Source organism: Ruditapes philippinarum, unplaced genomic scaffold, assembly GCF_026571515.1.
Source record: "Ruditapes philippinarum isolate M1 unplaced genomic scaffold, ASM2657151v2 ctg446_1_1_1_1, whole genome shotgun sequence".
Classification (NCBI taxonomy): Eukaryota; Metazoa; Mollusca; class Bivalvia; order Venerida; family Veneridae; genus Ruditapes; species Ruditapes philippinarum.
In genome coordinates, this window is record NW_026862956.1 from 233,533 (window position 1) to 259,494 (window position 25,962).

Sequence of the window (25,962 nt, forward strand, 5' to 3'; positions counted from 1 at the left end):
AAGACATTTGAAACGCTCTATACGATTGGCCCATAAACCCATTCTCACGACTGTTAGCCAATGAAAATTGACGTACTTCCAACTAATAGGGAATGTTTAGCGGAAAATACGAAATACCGGAAGTTCACCAAAACCGAAACAAAAAATTTAATTGTAAGTAGACTTTGTTAAACTGCTTTTTTCTTGAGCTAATAATGCTGTGCTCCATCATGATATCATTCAGTCTGTTCTTTCTGTTCTTAGCTTGCAGAGGTTTTAGAGTTTAAGGGAATCGGGATCAGCTCGGCCCATAAATTTGGCTTAAACTACCGGTGCTAAGCTTTCCCTGTAACCATGTTTTTCATACCATACATCAGGTATCTTCCTACTACATCATACTGCTTTAAAATCGTTTTCGATCACTCTAAGCAGGTATACATTGTATACATTTAAGAAACAGCTTTAAGATACAAGGGAATCCGGGAACCAGTCCCTAGCTCTTATTGAATAGACCCCTTGGTTCTTTTACATGCCCAGTGTATAGCACTGATACATGCGAGGATTACCTGGATTTCTTACCAGTACACCTCTAGGTAGGTGGGAAACACTGAAAGTGTCTCTGAAAAATCCCAAGGGTGTAACCCAGGATCGAACCCGGGACCTCAGGAGTGATAGTCAGTGGTTTAACCAACTGAGCTATCGCGCCACCTCTATCCAATGTATTATATTACGGTAGTCGGTGTAAACTATTGTTATTAGAGCTTACATGTATATGAATCCGACTTATAAATAAAATTTACTTGACTTGAACATTTTAACTGGAATATATTTGCAAGTGCTAAAAGTTCATCTAAAAATCATACAGCATAATATGATACATACAATATACAATCAAACTTGTATCAAATTTAGGTTTCTGAAAAACCGCCAGAGATGTTTGCCTGTCCCTTTTTCATTGCCAACATTCTGATTTGAGTATGGCAAGTGCCGAACTCAGCAGCGATAAATCTAGAACAATGTCGAGAATCTAGCATATGAATGGTAACATGATTGACAAAGATAATTAAAAATAAATAAATAAAGACACCATCTTTACAGTTTGACGTAAGATTAATCTGACAATAAATGTAATCAATTATTGCAATGTTCAATTTACACCAACTAAATTCAATAACGAGTGTGTTTTTTATGATAAAAACACCAACCACATTAATTCTTTAATCATAATTTTCGCAAAAACACCAAAAAACACTAGATATCTATCCGTAAATTACTGTTTGCAGGCTTATTCTTAACTTTACCATTTATCAAAAGTTTACAAATCGTTTTTTCTTTCAGATGCTTGTATTTGTACCTATATGCAAGTTTGTTTCGCGATAAAAGTTGGCCATTGTATTATGTGTCAAAAACTGAACATTGGATTTAATTAAGTAGGGTGACCGCTGGCTGCATATCACAGATCTGTTAAATAGTGTTAAATACATGTTGCATTTAAAAAGGAAAATACACTAGTTACCGGTCAGACTTCAGCTGACAAGTGTATACAAATTGGCTGCTGTGCAGGTGTGACCGCACATTATCAGGGCAAAATCAATTGTCCTTATTGCCCAGGTTGTCCCACACCCTGTAAGGACAAGTGGAAATTTTCAAGAATTAACTATGTAAATATCATACGGACAAGTTAACTTAAGAAATGCTTCAGATAAAAACGGACAAGTAAGTCAAAATCAAGATTTTGCCAGCCCTGACATTCAGATTTGACTGTATTTCACTATTTGTAAACTTGTAGATTAAGGTACCTTCATGTAAATGTACTGTATGTTATGATTTTTTCATACTGTTTTTGGAAACCATACAGAATAAAGTAAATTTTAAATGATTGTTTTAAAGTGGGGCACATCGTCATTAATCTGGGGCGAGTAAGTTGTTGTGGGGGCGAATTGTTATCAATTCTTTTTTACATATATTTGAAGAGATTATAATACAGAGGGAAAAGAAGCTCTAAAAATAGCACATTTTCACTACTAGACCCACAAACAAGGGGTCAAAACAAGATGAGAATTTTGTTTTGAATTAACATATTTTTATGCTCACTGAAAAATTTCGGGGGAGCATATAGTCGCTGGGTTGTCCGTAAATCCCGAATTCAAGTCCGGCCCATAACTTTGTTATTTGAAGTCAGATTTTACAACTATTTCACAGAAATGATCACCATATTGAGACGATGTGTCGCGCACAACATTTGGGTCGCTGCCTTGAAAGTCAAGGGCACAGTATAAGCTTGAAGCAAAATCGTGTCCGGCCCATAACTTCGTTACTTGAAGTTGGATTTTACAATTATTTCACAAAAATGATCACCATATTGAGATGATGTGTTGCGCGCAACCTTTGGGTTGCTACCTTGAAGGTCAAGGTCACAGAATGACCTTGCAGCAAAATCATGTCCGGCCCATAACTTCGTTATTTGAAGTTGGATTTTACAACTATTTCACAGAAATGATCACATATTGAGACGACCTGTGGCGCGCAAGGTGGTAGATAGATCTCATTGAGTAGAAGTGCAGTGCAAAGAACAGTAACTCTGCCTTGCCTTAGTTTGGAATTATCACACTTTGAACTTTGTCTGGGACATAACTCTGAAACTACAAAAGATGTACTTTTCTGTGTCCAAAACCTTGTCAGGGAGCATCACCCGGTTCAACTGGCTCTTGTTTATACAAGCATCAGCAGAAATAGAAAATATATATCTTTATGTAGAACAATGTATTTGATAAAAAAAGAAGATATATAATGAACTTTACATAAGTAACTCTACTTTTTCTGTCTTTCAGTCTGTTTAAGTAAGATTGGGTATAAACATTTAGAAATATGCCAAGAGCTAAGGCAGCAGGAGGGACTGCAGGTCAGATTTTATTTTATGATATTTATTATAATGGAAAGCTTTGTTAAATGGATGTGGTAAAGGTGATATAAATAGTTGATTGTGCCATTATTTACCAGGTTTTACTAAAATAAACAGAAAAGCCACACTCATAGATACTTAATGTCACTGTTGCAAACATTTTGGCTAATATAAGTACATAATTTATTTAATGTTTTACTAAAATCTTGGAACTAGCCAGGTGTCCTTTGTTATGGACAACATAAAGATATATTTTTAGTCGTCATACTAGTAGTGTATGGAATGTTTTCCTTTTAAAACAAGTTAATTATGTTTAACAGCTTTAACACTTAAATTTGAAGCGCTTGTAACATTATTAAATATATGTAATTTATTTTTTCAAATTGTCAAGTTTTGTATATGGTATGTTTTATCAACCAGCCAAAAAACCAAGGGCACCCAAAGCACACAAGCTAGCTGAGAAATTTCCAAATGGAGAACTTCTGCGAGATTTATGTAAAAAGAACTGGAGACTTGGGGATGTCATTGGGCAGGGAGGTTTTGGACTTATATATTTAGGTGGTTACATTTGATTTTAAATATATATATTTGGCACTTAAGTTAATTTCTTGATTTCCCAACTAGCGCAATATTAATTCACTCTTTTTTTCTTTTTTTTTAAAGAATTGCAAGTTATAAAAGTTTTTCAAATGCAGGATTTTTGTGTTTCTTAAAATTTTTTATCAACACTTACCTAGCTGTCTCTGAGAAATTATCAGTTGAAATATTATGGGATGATATTTTTAGAAATCATAAAACTTTATATAATTTATATACATATACTATTTCTAGCGTCTGACAAAGACTGTGCTAAAGTAGGCCCAGATGCAGAATATGTTGTTAAAATTGTGAGTAGACATTCAAATAGAATATTGTTTTAATTGTGATAGAGCTATCAGTAGTTACGTAACATATCACAATGATAATATTTATTAAGAATCTGAAGCTGTAAGACTTTATCCTTATTTAAAAAATTATAATGAAATTATTCTAAATGAAAAGTGCAGTCATTCTCATAAAAAAAAAATCACTTTTTTTCTATCAGTCTTGATTTCAAACAATGCTAAAAAAATTGTGTCTTATAAATATTTTAATGCCCTGTTCATGTTGTTTTAATAGGAGCCAATTGCCAATGGACCACTATTCTGTGAGCTTCATTTCTATCAGAGAGTTGCCAAACCAGATCTGAGTAAGTTAATTTTGAATATCATATTATTTGTAATATTTTACAGAGATTAATTTATTCACCAAAAACTTATTTCCTTGCTTTTATTTATATTTCAATATCCAAATCTAATCCCAATGTACAAATATATTTTACAATTACATATATGTCGATTATAAGCATAATGGATGGATCACTGTTGTGTAGGGTAATGCACTGTAAAATTATTAATAGTAAAAGTTTGTCTGTACCCCAGGATAAGATGAAATTTGTACCCAAGGATTACATGAAAAAACATCTTTTGGCCTTTGTGACTGTATTATAAATTTGACTTAAGTTATAAATGGAAAAGAATTTAATTTGAAAAAGAAATAAAGTGTATTCAACAAAGAAAAATGTTGCCCTTCAGGCTATGCCATGTAATATAGACTATCTTAGAGGAAAGTATATTGAAAAATATCTGTATTTATGTTTTCTTTTATTTCTCTTCTAACAAAATTCAGAAAGGTACATTGCATAAAATCTTAGTTAAAGAAAAATATTAAAATGAATCTAGTATATGTTTTAAGTTTTAGTTCTTTAAAACCTTTGAAATATCAGAAATTTTCAGATTTGGAAACTTTATTTTCTGTGCAGTGATTTATATAAAAAAGACCTTTGTAAATGTTAGTTACCATAAAGACAGTATTTGCTTATAAACTGTTATCATGAAAATAAATTAAAGACGTTTTCGGGAGTTTTCATATAGACATATAGGCAAAATTAAAACTGTTCAATAGAATTTCTTTAAACTTGGCATGTTGTTAGAATATCATAACAGAAACATTTAAAGCGAAAAAAAAATTGGGGTCACTACAGTATATGAAAACTCCCGAAAACGTCCTTAAATAGTTTTGGTGAGAAGTAGGCTTAATGTAGATAAAAATTTCCATTTAGATACAATCCATTTGTGTGGTATTAGGCATGTAAAAAGATTAACCTTTAAATTAAAAAGTTTATACTTAGATTCATGTTAAGTAGATAAATTAATTCTCATTTGATTGTTTATTTTTCAGTTGAGGATTGGATAAAGAGTAGGAAATTAAAATATCTAGGTGTACCCAGATATGTAGCAAGTGGTCAGCATGACTATAAAGGTGTAACCTATAGATTTATGGTAATGGAAAGATTTAGCACAGATTTACAAAAGGTGTTTGAAGAAGCTGGTAAAGTCTTCTCGAAACAGACTGTGTACGCACTAGCTCTGAGAATGGTAAGTTGATAAAGGGGTGCTACAGTGCAAGTGCTGTACTTGCCATGATTACTTATTCTGTATCAGAGTGGTCTTTTTCTTTGCTGGTCTGTTTCAAAGAATAAGTCAAGCTATTCTGATCACTGTGTTATCGTTGTTGTTGTTGTCTTTGATATGCAAAAGCTTTTTATATTGCCCATTATTGAAACTTTTATGTTGCCCATTATTTGAACATTTTAAAACTTATCAACATGAAATTTGAAACATTGATACTTGCTTATCATGACAAGGTGCATCTTTTATCTGCTCAATAGCTTGAGAAGGTATAAACCTAGGTAAGTAATATTTGATAGGAACATTGATTATGGCCAGTAAATGACACATAGATTTTGAGGTCATAAGGTGAAGATCAGCGACACTGTGTAAAATCTATTTCTGAACAACAACTTGAGAAGGAAGAAGCTTAAGCTTATATAACATGGTAGAACTATTGCCCATGGCCAGTAGATGACCCCAATTCACTTTAAGGTCATCAGGTCATGGGCACAGTGACAGATGATGAGAAATCATTGGTTTATCTTATAATCAAATTTATAACAAGAGATTCCACAGTTATATGTTTCTGTAATTTATTAGTTATAAATGTTATACTATATATATAGGAGTGTCCATGGCAGGGTTGTTATGTCCTTTGACTTATAACCTCTTACACCACAGTGTTGTGGGGGTTGGAATCCTGTCAGAGACTAAGATCTATGTGAGGATTGTATCCAGCTAGCTTACGGAATGTCTGTGGTTCTACTCATATGCCCTTTGTGTCTGAAATTATGCTAGGAGGGGCACTTGAAGTTTTCCTCCACCAGTAAAGCTGGAAAGTTGCAATAAGACCTTTATAGTATTGATGCGAATTAAAACCTAACCAAAAAATACAATTTTTATGTATATTTATTATAAATAATGATATAAATGATACAAAACACTTGATTTATATAAAATATGTATACATATGTAAATATGCCATTGTGGCCACATTTCTAGTTATTTCATAGTAAATCTTTCTTTTCTACAATTAGTATTTAGGTACATGTGGTTGTCTGTTCTGACAGTTAATTTATACATTCATAAAGAATTTTTAGCTTAAATTATTTTGTTGATACACATGCAGAAAATTTAACACCTGAGGCAAAAATTAAACTGTAAAACTTCATATAACTCTATAGTGCTGTGAGAGTATACGCCAGTTACATAGCTGCTGGTCTTACTATGGCATTGTCAATTATTGTAGATAGATGCCCTGGAATACCTTCATGAAAATCACTATATACATGCTGACATCAAAGCCTCCAACTGTCTCCTTGGTTACAAGAAGGGAAAAACAGATGCAGATACCGTAATTATGTTGTTTTTTTTTCTAGATGTTTAAAGTGACTTAAGAATTTAGATAGAATTTCTTTAATACAATATCCAGGACGTGTAACTTTGCTTGTGTGATATCAAATGTGTGAAATGAAAAGCTCTAATTAGTGTTACGCTATTTTCTTGAGGATTTTGACATGATTGCAGTACATTATAATACATTAATAATGTTATATGCAATTTATAATTTTTAATCAAGAAAACATTCAATCAGTTTTGCTAATTAACTATCACTATTTCATGATACCTATAATATTTTGATAGATACATCTAGTTGACTTTGGTCTAGCAGCAAAATATGCCCCAGGTGGTACACACAGGGATTACAAGGAAGATCCTAGAAAAGCCCATGATGGTACTGTTGAGTTCACATCCATAGATGCTCATAAAGGTGTAGGTAAGTGTAGTTGTACACTGCCTTTGTCTTGTTATATTTTTATGCCCCCTCCATGTAATGGCCGGGGCATATAGTGTTACCCTGTTCCGTCACTCCGTCCTTCCGTCCTTCTGTCATTCCGTCATCATCAGTTTCCGTTCATTATCTTAAGAACGGTTGCACACATTCAACTCAAATTTGACATATGGATATGTCATGAGAAAATACAGGTCAAGTTCGAATTTGGTCATGGTTCGATGATTTTTGGCAGAGTTATGCCCCTTTTACTTTGAAAATAATATGAAATTTCAGTTTCTGTTCATTATCTCCCCAACGGTACAACACATTCAACTCAAACTTGACATATGGATATGTCATGAGAAAATACAGGTCAAGTTCGAATTTGGTCATGGTTCGATGATTTTTGGCGGAGTTATGCCCCTTTTACTTTGAAAATAATATGAAACTTTCAGTTTCTGTTCATTATCTCCCCAACGGTACAACATATTCAACTCAAACTTGACATATAGATATGTTATGAGAAAATACAGGTCAAGTTCGAATTTGGTTGTGGTTCGATGATTTTTGGCAGAGTTATGCCCCTTTTACTATGAAAATAATATGAAATTTTCAGTTTCCGTTCATTATCTCCCCAAAGGTACAACACATTCAACTCAAACTTGACATATGGATGTGTCAAAGGAATGTGCAGGTCAAGTTCAAATTTGGTCATGGTTCAATGATTTTTGGCAGAGTTATGCCCCTTTCACTTTGAAAGTAATATGAAATTTTCAGTTTCCGTTTATTATCTCCCCAATGGTACAACACATTCAACTCAAATTTGACATATGGATATGTTTTTGGAATGCCCAGGCCAAGTTCGAGTTTGGTCATGGTTCAATGATTTTTTGCAGAGTAATGCCCCTTTCACTTTGAAAATAATATGAAATTTACAGTTTCTGTTCATTATCTATGCTATTTTTAAAAGGTTTAGACTGAATAATTTCAGTGCCTTGAACATTGTATGAAAATGGTTTGTGTTAACATTGAAAAGTTTTAAGGGCTTTGAACTTAAAATGAAAAAAATAATTATAGCACCATCTGAAATTTTGGCTGCATGCGGGGGCATCCGTGGCATGATGACACATTTCTAGTTCTTTTTAGGTTCACTAAAAGCAGGGTTTTCATTGATTACAGATTGGTGATCTACATCATCGGTTGAAAAGCTGTTCAAGTCAGCTGTATTTTCAGCTGGTAGATTAAAATATTACTCAATCGGTGGTTTTCGTTGGCACATCTGTTGCCTCATATAAACATGAAAAATGTGTAAAAGGCTTTTTATAGACCAATACAAAGGTCATTGGCTTGAATGGATAAGAAATATTTATTTACTTGCCAGTATACTGTGTCAAAACTCCCCAATGTTTAGTCTAGTCAGACATTGCTTGACATTACCAATTTATTGTTATGTTTTGTTTATAAGGTAAAAATTCCTTGGTAAATACCTATGATAATTATATAATACAATTAAACACTTTTTCCTTTCAAAAACGGATATGAATGATAAAGAAAAAAAGAGAAAGAAAAAATGTTAACCCTGCACTGGTGTTTGAACCCACAACCCTTAGTTTCAATGCAGTTGACAGAACCTGGTTCTGCTCAGGTGCCTGTTTAAAAGACTGACATATTAAAAGTGTCAAAATTCAAACAACTAATAAATGCAGTTAAATTGAATAAATTCTTAAGATACATGATAGAGTTGAAATGTTTTTTTACAGAATTATTTGCCTTTTATTTGAAATTTGCTTCTACTGTTTTATATTTTGTTTTATGATAGATGGGGCAAGGAGGTCTGACATGGAGATCCTTGGATTTTGTTTATTACAATGGCTATGTAGTAAACTACCTTGGGAAGATAAACTAGGAGATAAAAACTATGTTAGGGATGCTAAAATCAAGTATGATTATTTTATCTTTGCTATAATGAAACAGCAATAGTCTGTATAAATGTTTTATATAAATTTTGATAATAAAAAACTCTTCCCTGTAATGACCGCTGGTATTTTAAGTCACACAAAGGGTTTTAAAACCAGTCTAGATAATATATTTGGCTTGATTGTAAAAACATAAAAACCTTATTCTGTTTTATAAGCCACTTAAAAAGAACCCCGAAATATAAAAATAAATTAAATTTACCTATACATGTAATTTATATTGAATATTATTTTCGGATCTTATATTTTCTACTATAGATACATGAATGATATTCAAGGTTTAATGAAGAAATGTTTTCCCAGTGGAAATGCCCCAGGTAAATAAAAGTTGTTTAATTACTTTTATAAAATACTCTGTGGCATCTTTAAATGGTCATTCTTCAATAATGACTGGCCAAATCTATTCAGGAGATTCTTCAGTAGAAAATAGGAAAAAAACTTTTAATGACTTTCACATGAAACTAGGGATTGATCTATTCCAAACTTGGTCTGTGGCATTTTTAGATGACCAAAAAGTTTGCTAAAATAAATTAAGTTGGCAGTATTTAAAGTGGAATTATGCTCATCAAAGGGTATATTGTGAGTGAAAAGGCAAAAGTCTAGTTTACATATTGCCATAATTCCTATACTTTGCATTAACAATAAGGAGTCACATGGTCCAAGGAAGTTTCTATAAAAATTCATCAAAATCCCCAGAAGCACTAGGTTTAGAACTTAGATATTTAGCACGAAGCATTTTCAATGGACCTCTGTTTCTCTAACAAGTTTGTTGAAATCATAGCCTGTGTGGTCAAAATGACACATATTTTATGCAGAGGTATATAGGGAAAACTGAGAAAAACTTCATATTTACAACTGCAAGGCCTAGAGCTTGGATGTTTTGTATGATGCATAGCCTAATGGTTCTCTACCAAGTTTGTTTTGATCATGGCTCTCAGGATCAAAAGACAATTTTTTTTAACATTTACAATTTCATTATTGTTTAAGCTGTAGCCTTCAAATTTGGATGTTATACATTCATTTTACATGCTTCATATGGATCTGAATTTTATTCAGTATTGATATTTAAGGTCAATGGTTTAATTTTCAATCTTCATATCATTATCATTTGTTATGCAGTGACCTTTTCCTTTTAATATTATATACATATTGTAATTGTCTTTCACATGCTGAAATATTTACCTTCAGTTTTATTTAACATTGATCATTGTTAGGTAATGTGTAAATGTAAGCTAATGTTTGTTTCCACTATTATTTAGTGCTATACAATGCCATGCCGTGACATTGCACTTTTCACAAATATTTTATTCAAAAACTAAAAAGCTGGTATGTTAAACATTACATAAGGTATACCTTTAAAGCTGTATGACTCCATATGGGCCAAAATGAAAGAAAATCAAATTTGAGAGAAAAAGTTACTGAAATTTTAAGAAAAGTAAAAAGATAAAGTAATAAATTTCATGTTATGTGCAATTAATGATAGACTTTGCAGTATTTTTCACCATACATGTATTTCTACTGCGTGACTAATGCAGTTAGGCCTCTTTTTGCACATTTTGACCTGTTTATGGTAATTATCTATCATGGACTGTAAAGGCTGTAAGCAGTGTGTGAATTACTTTTTTCGTCCACTTCACAATATTTTACACTTTAATACATTTACATATACTTAAAAATTTGCATTGAATAGATGCAGGCTGCTTTGAACATAATTTAAAATATTCATGTATATAAGTTTCTTTTAATAACTTGCCTCTTCAGTTGTTAATTAATTTCCTGTTACAGTTGAAATAACAACATACCTTACAATGGTACAGAAAATGAGTTATGATGAGAAGCCTAATTACAATAAAATGAGAGAAATCTTCCAGAAAGGTCTCAATAGTTTAGGGATTAAGGACCAGTGGAAACTGGCCCTCCCTCTTGGTGGTGCTTCAGGAAAAGCCTCACCTAAGGTAAGATACATAATTAAGAATATCTTTCAAATTTCTTAGTTATTGATGTGGAAAATCTCATGCTACATTTGTGATTTTATATTTCAGACTTAATTGTCAGTTTGAAACCTTTGAGAAGTTCTGACATTTGTTTCTTGTTACATTATGTTATTTGTTAAAAATATGGCAGGTATATGGCTTTGTACAAATGGTTGTAATCTTAGTGGCTAGTTTTATATTTTAAACAAGCATTTATACATGGCAGCTGACACCCACAGTTCAGAACCATAACATAATATTGGAATTTTTTTGTAACATTTTCAGTAAGTTCATCTTATTGCTTATTATGAAAATTTGATTTTCTTTTTTGGCTTTTGAAAATTTATACTGGCTTAAATAAATGTCATTTGGATTTCTCATATACTCATGCAAGCATTTATTTTTCTAAAATTTATAATACAACAGAAACTTTATTTATTATTTGGGGAAAAACAAAATTAATTTATAAATTGCTAGCAGCAGTGCTTGTTGACACTATGAACATCACGATTATCCAATGAAAAGCAAAGTTACAAATGGGCAGTATAATAAAAAGTAAAATGCCATTCATTTAAATTTGTGTCTGACATAAAATGTGTTATTTCTAAGTTATTTGACACCATTGTTCAGTCATCATGCAAGAATCCTGTTGCTAATTGAATGCTTAGCTATCAGTATAGGCATTGAAATGATAGCAGTTCACTTTTCTGGTTACTGTTCCGGTATATGAAGGTATTTCAGAATTTTTCGTTCCCATATAGCTATAATGGTAACAAAGTCATTAACAACTGCCATTTTAAAAATATTGATAGATAGTAATTGTCATCATGTAGCAGGGAAATCAATAAAACATATTTCATCATTTATTTTTTTGACTCTCTAATTAATATAAACCTTTTCATTTCAGAAAGCTGTAAAAAGAACACTAAAAGATTCCGATATAGATTCACCTGTGATAAAGATGAAGGCCAAGGCTGCATCCCCTAGACCCGGCACTCCCAAAGCTGGTTCACGACCTGGAACTCCTAGAACAACTGCACAGAAAGCTACACCTAAAGCAGTGGCACAGAAAAAACCTTCAACTCCAAAACAAACAGCCAGGGCCACATCTGCTGCAAGGAAAGCTACCAGCATTAAAACAGAAGCAAAGTCACCACGTGGGCGATCACCAGCAGCAGTAAAGGCCCGTGCAGTTGGTGCTAAAGCAATAGCAGGAACCTTGTCACCTTTAGCTTCACCTGATAGAGGGAGGGCATTGAATGGAACAGCAAGGAGCAGAGTGAAACAAAGAGTTCAGTCACCTGCAGGTAGGGATTTACCATGTTCATAATACATTTAAAATGGACATGCTCATTGTAAAACTTACATTCTAACACTATCAGAATTTTTTCTTTATAAACAAAGAAGGCCCAAAGCGTGCATTATTCTACAACAATGCACTCACCGTTCTTTTTATCTCCCTGTGTATTTTCACATTGAGAGCCCATTTTGTTTGAAAAATCTGATAAATAAAAACAATTTTTTCTCGAATTTTGTTGCGAAAACTATCTAGATTGAAAGAAAATGGTCAAACTAAGAAAATGAATCAGAACACCAATATCTTTAATTCAGTCATTAACGCTGTACAGATGTTTAAAGTGTTGTTTACGTGACGTCACAATGTAGCGCCAAACATCACGTGCAAAACAAAACTAGAACGCTATTTTCATGTCGCAAACGAGTTAAGTTTTACATTTATTTCAATTTTAATAATTTGTATTTCGCTTGAAATAAAATAAACAAACAAAGTTTTATCAACGTTTTCAAAATTCGTTATTCTGAAAATGTTTCTACCTGTAGATTTAATGACAGTTTTGTTTCAACCCACTGGAACAGCCTTTATTTAACCACCAAAAATAAAGTCCAACTTAATAATAATAATATTTTTTCTTGACATGTTAGAATGGAAATTGATATTAAACCTCGTGCATTATTGTATAATAATGCACGTTTTTCGTTTAAATGCTTTGTAATTAATCACTCAGGCCTATCGGCCTTCGTGATTATATTACTACACATTTGAACCCAAACCGTGCATTATTCTACAACAATGCACTCAAAATTGATATCTATTTCCTAATTGAATATCAAATACACATGTATAATTCACAAAAATATGCAAAAGTTATATTTATACATTTTTAGTTTGATTATTCGAAGGATATGAGAGCTATTGTAGTCGACCGGCGTCAGCGTCTGCGTTGGTTTAAGTTTTTTGTAAAGTCAAATATCTCAATTATTGCTTGAGATATTCAATTGAAACTTACAATACTTATTTATAGTAACAATGTACATCAGATTGACAAGTTGGATAACTCTGCCTACAATATTCACAGAATTATGCCCCTTTTTAGTCCCCTACCGGTTTAACCGGAGGGGACTTTAGGTTTACCCTCCGTCCGTCTGTCTGTCCGTCAGTCCACAAAACTGGATCCCGCGATAACGCAAAAAGTACTAAAAATATTTTTATGAAACTTGGTATATGGATAGATGGCAGTATGGAGATTATGCACGTCTTTCTCTTTTGTTCCTATGTTGAAAATTCTGGTTGCTATGGCAACAAATATTCTGAAAATATGGCAAATTAAACACATGAACTTGATCCAGTGATAACTTAAAAAGTACTGAAAATACTTTTATGAAACTTGATATATGGGTAGATGGCAGTCTGGAGATTATGCACATCTTTTTCGTTTCTTCCTATATTGAAAATTCTGGTTGCTATGGCAACAAATAGTCTGAAAATATGGCAAACTTAACACATAAACTGGATCCAGTGATAATTCAAAAAGTAATGAAAATATTTTTATGAAACTTGAAATATGGGTAGATGGCAGTCTGGAGATTATGCACATCTTTTTGTGCCCCCACGTTAGTGGCGGGCATTTAGATTTACCCTTGTCCTTCCGTCCGTCCGCCCGTCCGTTCACTTTTGTGTCGCACGTAACTCAAAAAGTATATGACCTAGAGTCATGAAACTTTACAGGAATGTTGATCAGCATGTGTAGTTGTGCACCTGGGTATTTTTGTGTGGATATTTTTAGTATTTTCAGAGTTATTGCCCTTGATTTAGTAAAATTTTGCAATTTTCAACTTGTGTCGCACGTAACTCAAAAAGTATTTGACCTAGAGTCATGAAACTTTACAGGAATGTTGATCAGCATGTGTAGTTGTGCACCTGGGTATTTTCGTCTGGATATTTTTTGTATTTTTAGAGTTATTGCCCTTTACTTAGTAAAATTTTGCAATTTTCAACATGTGTCGCACGTAACTCAAAAAGTATTTGACCTAGAGTCATGTAACTTTACAGGAATAGTGATCAGCATGTGCAGTTGTGCACCAGGTGTTTTCGTCTGGATTTATTTAGTATTTTTAGAGCTATTGCCCTTCACTTAGAAAATTTTTGCAATTTTCAACTTGTGTCGCAAGTTACTCAAAAAGGATTTGACATATTCATTAAACCTTATGGGCAGGTTGCTCAGCATATTTAGATTTGCACCTGGGGTTTCGCTTGTGGATTTATCCAGTATTTGTAGAGTTATTTCCCTTGACTTAGTAAAAAGATTGACAGAACAGTGGCGCGGTGGGGGCACCCGTGTCCTATGGACACATTTCTAGTTTTTTTTACTTCCTATGTTGAAAATTCTGGTTGCTATGGCAACAAATAGCCTGAATTTCAAGATTTCTGATTTAAATTTTTCAGCGTTTTTACTATAAGTTCTTTATTTCATAAGGTGTTTACTTCAAACTTTAAATATAAGTTTCTGGTCATCAACCACATCATATGTGTCAAGGTTCACAACTCTAGCACAAAAATTATCAGTATTACCTCCCTTGAACATAGAATTTTTATGAAAAAATATTGTCTTTTTTACATAACTTCTTTATTTCCTAATGTATCTACTTCAACTTCATATATATGTTTCTTATTATCACTCAACATTTTTGAGGAGGTTAAATACTCTAGCAAGACTATTTCCAGAATTATGTCCCCCTTGAACTTAGATTTTTTTCAAGAAATTGGTATTTTTAACTCCAACTTCTTCATTTCTTTTAGGATTTACTTTAAAATCCCACATCGTAATAATATGACAGGGTTGAATAAACATAATTTCCTTACTAGGGCAGAGAAACTTAACACATTACTGTGATATAGACAAACTTAGAACTCAAAAGATTTAAGTTCATTCATGTCATTCATTCACTGGTAAAATTGAACGGCCAATGGCCCATCAGAATGTTGCTGGGGTTCTAACCGGTAGGGGACTTATGGATTGCTTGCAATACTATGATGATTGCTAGTTAACTTAGAAATTTTGGTTAAAGTTTTTTGTAAAGTAAAGTCAAATATCTCAAGCAATAATTGAGATATTTAACTTTACAAAAAAACTTTAACCAAAATTTCTAAGTTATAAAGGGGCATAATTCTGTAAATATTATAGGCAGAGTTATCCAACTTGTCAGTCTGATGTACATTGTTACTATAAATAATATTTATAGTAACAATGTACATCAGACTGACAAGTTGGATAACTCTGCCTATAATATAGGCAGAGTTATCCAACTTGTCAGTCTGATGTACATTGTTACTATAAATAATATTTATAGTAACAATGTACATCAGACTGACAAGTTGGATAACTCTGCCTATAATATTTACAGAATTATGCCCCTTTATAACTTAGAAATTTTGGTTAAAGTTTTTTTGTAAAGTTAAATATCTCAATTATTGCTTGAGATATTCAATTGAAATTTACAATACTTTTTTAGCTCGACTATTCGATAAGAATAAGTAGAGCTATTGCAGTCACCCGAGCGTCGGCGTCGGCGTAACCACTTATGTTAAAGTTTTTGTAATAGTTCAAATATTTTCAAAGTCCATAGACATATGGCTTTGAAACTTTGCACACTTGTTCACCATCATGACCCCAACCTGTAGACAGGAGGAGGTAACTCTATCAAGCATTTTGACAGAATTATGCTCCTTTTTCGACTTAGAATTTACGTTAAAGTTTTTGTAATAGTTCAAATATTTTCAAAGTCCATTGACATATGGCTTTGAAACTTTACACACTTGTTCACCATCATGACCCCAACCTGTAGACAGGAGGAGGTAACTCTATCAAGCATTTTGACAGAATTATGCCCCTTTTTCGACTTAGAATTTACGTTAAAGTTTTTGTAATAGTTCAAATATTTTCAAAGTCCATTGACATATGGCTTTGAAACTTTGCACACTTGTTCACCATCATGACCCCAACCTGGAAACAGGAGGAGGTAACTCTATCAAGCATTTTTGACAGAATTATGCCCCTTTTTCGACTTAGAATTTACGTTAAAGTTTTTGTAATAGTTCAAATATTTTCAAAGTCCATTGACATATGGCTTTGAAACTTTGCACACTTGTTCACCATCATGACCCCAACCTGTAAACAGGAGGAGGTAACTCTATCAAGCATTTTGACAGAATTATGCCCTTTTTCGACTTAGAATTTACGTTAAAGTTTTTGTAATAGTTCAAATATTTTCAAAGTCCATTGACATATGGCTTTGAAACTTTGCACACTTGTTCACCATCATGACCCCAACCTGTAAAACAGGAGGAGGTAACTCTATCAAGCATTTTGACAGAATTATGCCCCTTTTTCGACTTAGAATTTACGTTAAAGTTTTTGTAATAGTTCAAATATTTTCAAAGTCCATTGACTATGGCTTTGAAATTTTGCACACTTGTTCACCATCATGACTCCAACCTGTAAACAGGAGGAGGTAACTATCAAGCACTAAGAATAGTCGAGCGTTGCTGTCCTACCGACAGCTCTTGTTATAGTAACAATGTACATCAGTTTGCAAAATTGCATAACTCTGTCTGCAATATTTGCAGAATTATTTGCCACTTTGAAACTTAGAAAATTTGGTTAAAGGTCTTCAAAGATATTTACTTGAAACTTTACACATGTACTTAGGGTCATAATTGGAGAGTCATAATTGTATGTCACTGACCAAGTTCCATAACTCTACTCGCATTTAGGCTGATTCATCCCCCCTTTATACTTTGTCTCTTGGTTAATGTTTACATGCAAGTTTTACATATCTCAATAACTATTAAAGATATTTATTTAAAACTTCACATATGCATTTAGATCATAATTGTAGGTCAATGACCAAGATCCATAATTCTATCTTGCATTAAGGCTGATTTTTCTCACCTTTTTCAACTTAGAAATTCATGGTAAAGTTTTGCTTGTAAGCTGTTATCTCCATAACTACTGAAGAGTTTGTGCCTTTTTTGGGACATTTTTATGCATTCATAATAATAAAGCAGTGATTTACTTGATAAAACATCTTAATAACAAGTCTTTGTACCTTTTCGGTCAATTTTATGTATTCATAGGTAATTAGCATTATTATACTCAATAAAACACCCTTGTGACAATTTTTGAATAGTCGAGCCAATACTGTCCTCCGACAGTTCTTGTTTATATTTATTCATATGTTCAAAGTTGCTTTTCTCAGATAGCAAGAAAGATTTCTGGAGAAGTTTCTTACTTATGATGCCTTTAAGTAGGGTGTAAAACTATATTGTAAGAAATTTTCTGATTGTGTTGAAAATCAAAATGATTGTTACTCTACCTGAATTGTATTTTATTATAAGTTTTACATGTATAGAACTTATTATTTTTACTGTACTTGGAGTATGGAAAAGTGATTGGAAGCCCTCTTCCCCATTCATTGATTTTATTGGCAAATGGTCACACTAGACTGTTATTCATTGGTTAAAGGGCACACAGCCCATTTCTGAGACTTCACCCATTGGTTTGTTTAGATCAGGTGAACACAGGATGATAATAATAAAACTATAGACCAGTAAAACACTGCCGTGCACCATTCTTTGAACTGTGTATTAGTACTGTATTATTGTCTTTAATCCATTTATTTACTGTTGTCTGCATTATTGTATATTTTTATGCTGAATGTTTCAGTGTTTTCAGTATTTCTACATCTGATAACATTACTGTATAAAATGTTCAATACAATACAACAACCTATACACAACAAATTTGTTAACAATAAAATTCTTTTATTAATTTGGACTACTGCTGGTCATTACAGTATTTACTAAATGCATTGTACTTTTAGACTCACTGTAAATTTAATATCATTGAGCACCAAGGGCCAAATAACATAACTTTGGCTTACCCATGTATTTATGCCCCTTTTCAACTGATATTTTTAATTTGCCAGTTTCATGGCATAATGTTTGCAGCATTATTAATAACTTCAACAACCTAGTTAGTAGTAAAATTACATAACTATGTACTTCAACTTAAAATTTAAGATTTGAAGTAGAGGTACCATGCATGGAGTGCAACCCAAGGTCATAGAGGCTGAAGATATTTGAGCCGCATCACAACAAAACCAACATAGTGCGTTTGCGACCAGCATGGATCCTGATCAGACTGCGCGAATGCCCAGGCTGATCTGGATCCATGCTGGTCACAAATGCACTATGTTGGTTTTGTCGTGACGCGGCTCATTTCTACCTTCATTGTGATATGCTTGCACTTTATCAAGTTTCGACATGACTTTCCTAAACTAAGCGAATTTCATCAACGATACCAGATACATGATCATATTAGGGGCTGAAATAGGCATAGTTTGACAAGTTAGCAGGATAGTGGTTTTATGACAAGTTAACCGTACTAATATTATGAAACTTAAACAAAGAGACAGAAGTGTAAAATTTAGGACCATCATGACCATCTTATATAAAAATTTATAAGGTGCAGAACTTTATTCATTTATTTTTAATTTTAGCAGATTCTCCTGCACCAAAGAAAAGGAAAGTTGTCAGACGGAAAGATGTTCAAATGTCAGAAATAGCTGTGCAGACATCTCCCGGACTTAAGAAAAACAGATGACTACTAAATTGTAGTCTCAGTTAAGATAGGGACCAACACTGTTTACATGTTTCTCCTGTGAAACAAACTTAAAGCTGTACAAACCCAGCTTACTGACTAATCAATTAATGTTAACAATTAGAACGATTCAGTTATATTTTGATCTTATATTTCTTGTTTATATTTTAAGGAATTAACAGGGATATATACATAAAAATTGACCTGTTTACAATGAACATGTTACTAACATTATGAAAAAGAAATGGTGATTAAAATCATTTGTTTGTGTTATACATGTAAGCATTTGCTTAATATGGAAAGATTTGATAGATTTCATGTTTTGAATGCATGTGTTTAGATACTGACAAATAAAGAGATTACTTCAGCAATTTTTTATTTTAAATGTCAAATAGTTACATTATTTTAAGTTTTTAACAATGTTTTAGCATACTCATTTTGACATTTCTTTATTAATTTTATATAAAAAAAATACAGTAAACTTATTAACACTTTATCATTGAAAAAGATGGACATAAAAAATGGTTAGGTTCAACAAATAAAATGCATTTGACACAGGTATATTTTACTGGAATGGGACAGTGCTCTTCAAATTACAGTTTTAAGCTTACCGTACTAAATATTTTCTATTTCATCAATTACTAAAGCAGAAAATAATTGTATATTTTGATACTACTTGTAACCACCAGTCAAATTTCTTATATTTTTGGAATATTATAAAATAAATTACAGTTTTTTTTCTTATCATGTTTTTGTTACTTTGGCTTACTAATAAACTGATCTATTTGCCATCTTGAATAATAAAGTATAAACTTAATATCAATATTCTTCCTTTATTCTGATGTAAATTGACCATTCATTCATAAATAAATAAAACTTATGCCATAAATCATACATACCTGATTATTGAGATATGAAAGGTTTTGTTAATTATGATGATAAGGAATTTAGTGGCATTGCACATTGTTACAACCAAAAATTTGGAAAACATTTTTTTTTTTTTTTGAGGGGCATGGGATTGATTTTTTTTGGGGGGGGGGGGGGTTAAATCAAGTCAAATAATGGCTTAGCAAGATTCTTTGAATATGCTTAAAAACATTAACTTCAAAGTCTTGATTTTTTTCAAAATTTGTTAGAAAATATTATATAAAACCACATTTTTTTCTATACACAAGGATATGATTTTTTTACATGAAATAATATTACTGTCTTCACCAACTTTTCTAGTGTTTTTTCTTTCTTTTGTATGTGTGTTATGCCACCATATTTCCTTTTATCAAAGAATATTATCATTAACTTTCATATGATTTATGGCATAATTTTTTCTCTACCACTGAATGGTCTTCCATTAATTGAGATGTACATCTATCTCCTTTACCTGTCCACATAGCATCAATACTACACCAATCTTATTTCAGAGAAATCATGTAAGGATAGTGCCAGATTTGGTTATCATTTTTTTGTTTTCAACTTTTATATTTTAGAGATATATATCTCACTTAATAAGTTAGATACATGCAATGAAATCATATTTCAACTAGTCTTGTCAATCTTTTAAATATATTTTCAGCAGTGCCATAATAGATTTAATACAGCCTATTACTCAACTACATTGTAACAGAAGTCAATAAATTACCAACATGATTTTAATTTGTTTACTCTACATTTATTTACTATCACAATGACTTGAGCTGCTCAACGTTATCTATGACAGCCTGAGGCTCAGATTTATATTGCAAGAAAAGTCCTTGAACTTGAGCTAAGCTAATTTTGGCATTTTCATCCTGTGCAGATTTAGAGAATTTTTCAGCCATGGCCTGCGACTCTTCAGGATAAAACCGGAGGTACATTTGCTGTAGCTGGTAATCTGTTGCGTAATCAATCTTCTCTTTTACATCAACTCTTCCTGGCCTTATCAATGCTGGATCCAGTCTGAAAATAAAAATCATATTTCCTTTAATACTGGAAATTTCAGCTAGCTATATTTACAAATATTTCATCTGAATTCTTGTTCATTGAAACAGCAAAACTTGTATTAAAACAAATAACAAATATAATGTAAAGGATTTAACTGCCACTGCACTGAATGTTTTTCAGCTAACCCCATTGTACATATTTATTGTTAATGAAATATAAACTTAGAGTGTATATATCGCATAATACTAATTTCTCCCTTGGTTAAACAATTCCAATGAATACTGGACATGTAAAATTCCCAAAACAAAACTAGTCAAAACAATGCATTTTCCCAACTTGTTCTTTACCAAAGCAGGGGAAAACTATTACAGTAAAATAATATACCCACATAAACAAGATAAAGTTATGCCCTTAGTAAATGCACTATTTGATCCTTAATGAACTAACCTTTCAACATAGTTTGTGGTCATGAAGATAATTCTAGCTTCAGCAGATGCAACACCATCTAGTGCATTAAGGAGACCGGATAATGTGAGTCGGCTCAAACCCTGATAAGCCACATTACCTGAAAACAATAAATGAGCTGCGTCATGACAAAACCAACATAATGCGTTTGCGACCAGCATGGATCCAGACCAGCCTGCGCATCAGCGCAGTCTAATCAGGATCCATGCTGTTTGCTATCAGTTTTACTACTTGTAATAGGGTTTGTAAGCGTGGATCCTGATCAGACTGCGCGGATGCGCAGGCTAGTCTGGATCCATGCTGGTCGCAAACCCATTGTATTTGTTTTGTCATGACGTGGCTCAAATAAATATTTTTTAATTAATCTTTGATTTATTAGGTCACATGATATAATGTAATTATTTGGAGAAAACAAAATATTATTATATTTTAGCATGAAACTGTTTCGACTACAGATACATGTACACAATGAAGCAGATATAAGAGTATAGGAAATAATAGGTGTTGTACAATTGTGAGATGATAAATCCTGGATAGCTTTTCATATTATATGCACATACATAAAATAGTCTAGCTAAAAACGGCTTGGCTTTTAGATGGGTTTAAAATTACTCTCATTACTTAAATAATATTCATTCTATTTGTTTCAAGTCTCATTTTTGCATATATTTTTGTCAAGATGAAACTTACTTTCTGCTGATATATCTCTGCTGACAAAGGCAGCATCAATATCCTCTAAGAGTATAATACTTTGTTCTGGTGCCATGGTGAGTAGATGATTCAATCTATCATCAGATAGGCCACGCTCAGACAGGTTCAACACACAAATACAGTAGTCAAGTTCCCCTACAATAGTAAAACATTTAAAACCTTTTTCTGCTTACAGGTGAATTCATTGAAAGTAGTAGATAGGAAAATTGAAAGAGGATTTTTCAAATTCTAATTATCTTCAGATAACTAAAAAGATAATAATGCCAAGCTTTATCAACAACTTTTTGCTTTATACGAGTAATGGTCTATAAAACATTCATGTATTTGGAGTCAGTAAGTTTTTTGATTCAATAAGTTATTCTCCCACTGATGGACAAAAAAGTATAAAAAGTATAAGGTAATGTTTTCAAAGTTTGAATGATATTTGGAATACAATTTCCCTAATTCCCTATATTATCAAATGCTGCATCATACAATACTACTTGTTGCCCTTAACCCTTTACCACATATATACGCAAAACAACGCACTTTCGACCCACCCCCCTTTTTTAGGCCTCAAATAGTAAAAAAATGTCCTATTTGGGCCCCAAACATAAGTTAGGGGGGTTTGAAGGGGGGCGGAGTCCCCCTCATCGCCAAGAAAATTTTGGACTTGTGAGAGGCTAAAAATGACCCCAGGTCGATCATAATGTAACGTTTAACCAACGCTGAAAAGCCTTTGACTCTATCTCAATCCCTTGAGCAGTTGCAGCACTTTGAAATAAATTTTGATGGAAAAAACCGAGGCAAAATAGTGATTTTTGGCAATTTTGAGATGTCCCCTCGTTGCCATGGTAACAGGAAATTTAAGACTGAGCATGTCGTTACAAAGGCAATGGTCCAGTCAACATTTGTGCCAAGTTTGATTAGTATTGAAGCATTTTTCATAGTTTCATGGCAGTTTGAACTTGTAACAGGAGGCTTTTCAGTGAAAACGGCCATTTTTCACAATATGCTCATGGGGAAAGGGTTAATATTGTAAACTCTTAATGTTGCAATCAGATATTGGTTTCATTTCATTGAATTTATACGGCCGAACTGAAGAAAACTGAACTACCTATGAAAGTATGAATTTTTTTTAAATTTCAATCTTGACCTATGACGAGGGCAGCAATAAGATTTGCTTCATGAAATGCATTGTACATATAACATTATTAAAATAAAATCAATTAATTTCACAAACATTACCTGCTAATGCATTTATGTAACTGCTTTTCCCACATCCAGGTGGTCCATACAACAAATATCCTCTTCTGTATGGAATACCTCTATCCATATACCATCTGGGATTACCTATAAATTCCTTAATATCTGTCAATATTTTATTGGACACAGCTTTATCAAGCACGACTGAATCTATAGGACGCTTTCGTCTTGGATAACCGAATGGTCTCCATTCTGGACCAACAGCAGTATACATAACTGTTCTTCCCTCCTGTGTTTGTAAAGCAAGACTCCGTGCCTCTTCTAAAATTTCAAAATATACATCTCTTTTACGGCCAATTGAAGTTAAAGTCACTGTCTCAAATGGAACCCCTCTGTTAATGTCAACCATTTGTTTTTCACGATTTCTATCAACCCTTATCCAATAATTTTTATATCGGAAAAAGTGACTTCCAGGACTCGGTATAAAGTCATACTTTGTTGTTATTCTACCTGAATCTGATTGATGAAATGATGTTTCTACACTGAGATGCTGTGTCTTAGTTCCACGAACTGAAATCCACTGTAACAACCAGTAGTAACTTTTGTCTTTACTTGGTACCTCTAATGTTATCATACAGTGACGTCTAAATACGATCATACCCATCTGTGCAGACTTTCTACCAACTGCAGCAGCCATGCCTACTCCAAACAACCCTGCCCCTGCACCAAAGTAGGGATTGTCTTTAAGATAGTCTATTAAGGCTGTTATTCCCATCTTGTTTTGTTAATCACTGAAAAAGAAGTTTCTGATAACTAAAGGTGCTATAGAACATCAAAAATTATTCTTAGAATACATTGTTTATTGAAATACAGTACTGTCCATGCACAATACACATAACCAAACACTTAGTGCATCTTTTGACTTTGATGCTGAAAGGTGTCAATTTTGATCAGGCATTATTTTCTAAAGTTTATAGTACTGTTTATTCCAAAGACAAAAGTTCAAGTGAATATTATACTTTTTAACATTTTCTTAGCAAAGCTTATCACTAATTTTATCTATAAACTGTTTAACCATTACCCTGCTGGAACAGAAAAAGATTAAGCATTTGTCACCAGTATCTGGTCAGGCATTATAATGTTGTTTTATTTACTTCAAATTTATGTCTTGATATCCTTAAAATTGATAATGGGCAATTTTCCATTTAAGAAATTCAACTGATAAAGGGTTAAATATACTTTTCTCAGAGCCTGACAGTATGATAAAAACAACGTAAAAGAGTGCATAATTCTGCAAAAGTACATTACAGAATAACCAGTCATTAATATTGAACAAGTATTTCCATTCTAAAATGAATACATGTATCTGTGATAGGTTTTGAGAAAATTAAGAAAATACAGGGAAGTCAAAGGCTGGAACTGCGAAGGCTTTGGCTTGCTCGGCTAGACGACATATGTATATTTAAAAGGAAATCAAATTTCATATTAGACTGTGATCTTGACCTAATAAAATAAAATTTAATACGGGGAAGTCAAAGTCCGGGCCCGCAAAGCGGGCCCGGGGTTTGGCTTGCCCGGCTATAGACTACACGTGTATATTTAAAAGAAAATTCAAATAAAAAACAATTAAAAAATATATAGAGTTCTATACCTATCAATGAAATTTTCAGTGTCAGTTCTAGATAGGCGCTGCCATTTACAATGTAACTCAATGATAAAAGGCGGTGTCTTCCGATAACGTAACATATCTCAACTTTTCGGATTAATAATAATCGTCGAGTGTTCCGAGTGAAAACGGAAGTGGGTACATATAATACCGAATGACACCTTTAAAACGGAAAAATGAAAGGATTTTTTACCGACTTCCCCGTTCATAGGCAGGGCCAAAACACCATTTTTGGGGAAGGAGCCGCAGCCTTTTTCTTGGGGAAAATATTCATGATTTTGGCATACTTTGGGAAAAGGGGTCTCAAATTTAACACAAATTTTTAACAAGGTCTTCAAAAAAAAGCAAACACTGGAAATAAAATAAGCGTAAACCTTAATTCAACACCATCATTTACTTATTCATTTGGGAATTTAAGGGATTCATGGAAAATGTTGGTTGGAAGGCTTATTCGGCTATAAGAGGTTTGCCCTGATAGCTTCCTAATCATATAGGGTCATTTTCAGGCCATTGTAATGGCCTACTAGTTAAACTGACTATTTCTGAAGTTATATCTGATGTTTTGAGTTCAATTGGTTAGGTAATCCCATATTTTCAATACCTATATTTCAATGAACTATTAAGTCAGCTGCTTATGGTTTTATCTAGTAAAAAATAAATAAATTTGACTTTAAAAAATTTAACATAAAAAAATATTTTTTTTTTTTTTGGTTGGCAATAAGATTTTTTTGGTTAGTTGCGATTTTTGTGGGGCGGGAGGGGAAACATAGGCCTGATAAAGTCACGAAATCGTGTTGCAATTACAAAATATGCAGACCTATAAATAATCCAAACAAAAGCCATTCATTAGTGATGAATTAGAGTCTATCGTATAAATGAAACACAATCATATATTCTATATAATTATTAGACTGCTAAAATATCTGGATTTAAGTAATGATAACATTGAAAAATTCGCTAATGGGCGCAGCCATCTTAAATTCTT

General features: G+C 32.7%; 2 protein-coding genes across 4 annotated transcripts; one reads left to right on the top strand and one right to left on the bottom strand.

Annotated features, from left to right (window-relative positions):
* The first annotated feature begins 14 nt into the window (after positions 1-14).
* Positions 15-19,850, top strand: LOC132720751 (serine/threonine-protein kinase VRK1-like). Of its 3 annotated transcripts, none has more exons than XM_060704960.1 (13): positions 15-153; positions 2,811-2,881; positions 3,302-3,439; positions 3,713-3,768; positions 4,040-4,109; positions 5,141-5,337; positions 6,602-6,706; positions 6,997-7,129; positions 8,946-9,066; positions 9,361-9,419; positions 10,888-11,057; positions 11,983-12,382; positions 18,933-19,850. In XM_060704960.1, the coding sequence occupies exons 2-13, from the start codon at positions 2,848-2,850 to the stop codon at positions 19,034-19,036; spliced, it is 1,587 nt and encodes a 528-aa protein (XP_060560943.1). In that variant the 5' UTR covers positions 15-153; positions 2,811-2,847; the 3' UTR covers positions 19,037-19,850. The 3 variants fall into 3 exon arrangements, with proteins under 3 accessions (XP_060560943.1, XP_060560946.1, XP_060560944.1); XM_060704963.1 differs by having other exon boundaries at positions 18,936-19,850; XM_060704961.1 differs by lacking the exon at positions 15-153 and adding an exon at positions 269-356.
* A 726-nt stretch (positions 19,851-20,576) lies between these two features.
* Positions 20,577-25,953, bottom strand: LOC132720752 (mitochondrial chaperone BCS1-like). Its single transcript, XM_060704964.1, has 5 exons — positions 25,795-25,953; positions 23,354-24,102; positions 22,106-22,261; positions 21,398-21,515; positions 20,577-20,965 (listed from the first exon to the last, which is right to left on the bottom strand). Exons 2-5 carry the CDS (start codon positions 24,084-24,086, stop codon positions 20,710-20,712), a joined length of 1,263 nt encoding a protein of 420 aa, XP_060560947.1. The 5' UTR covers positions 24,087-24,102; positions 25,795-25,953; the 3' UTR covers positions 20,577-20,709.
* Between the last annotated feature and the right edge of the window lie 9 nt (positions 25,954-25,962).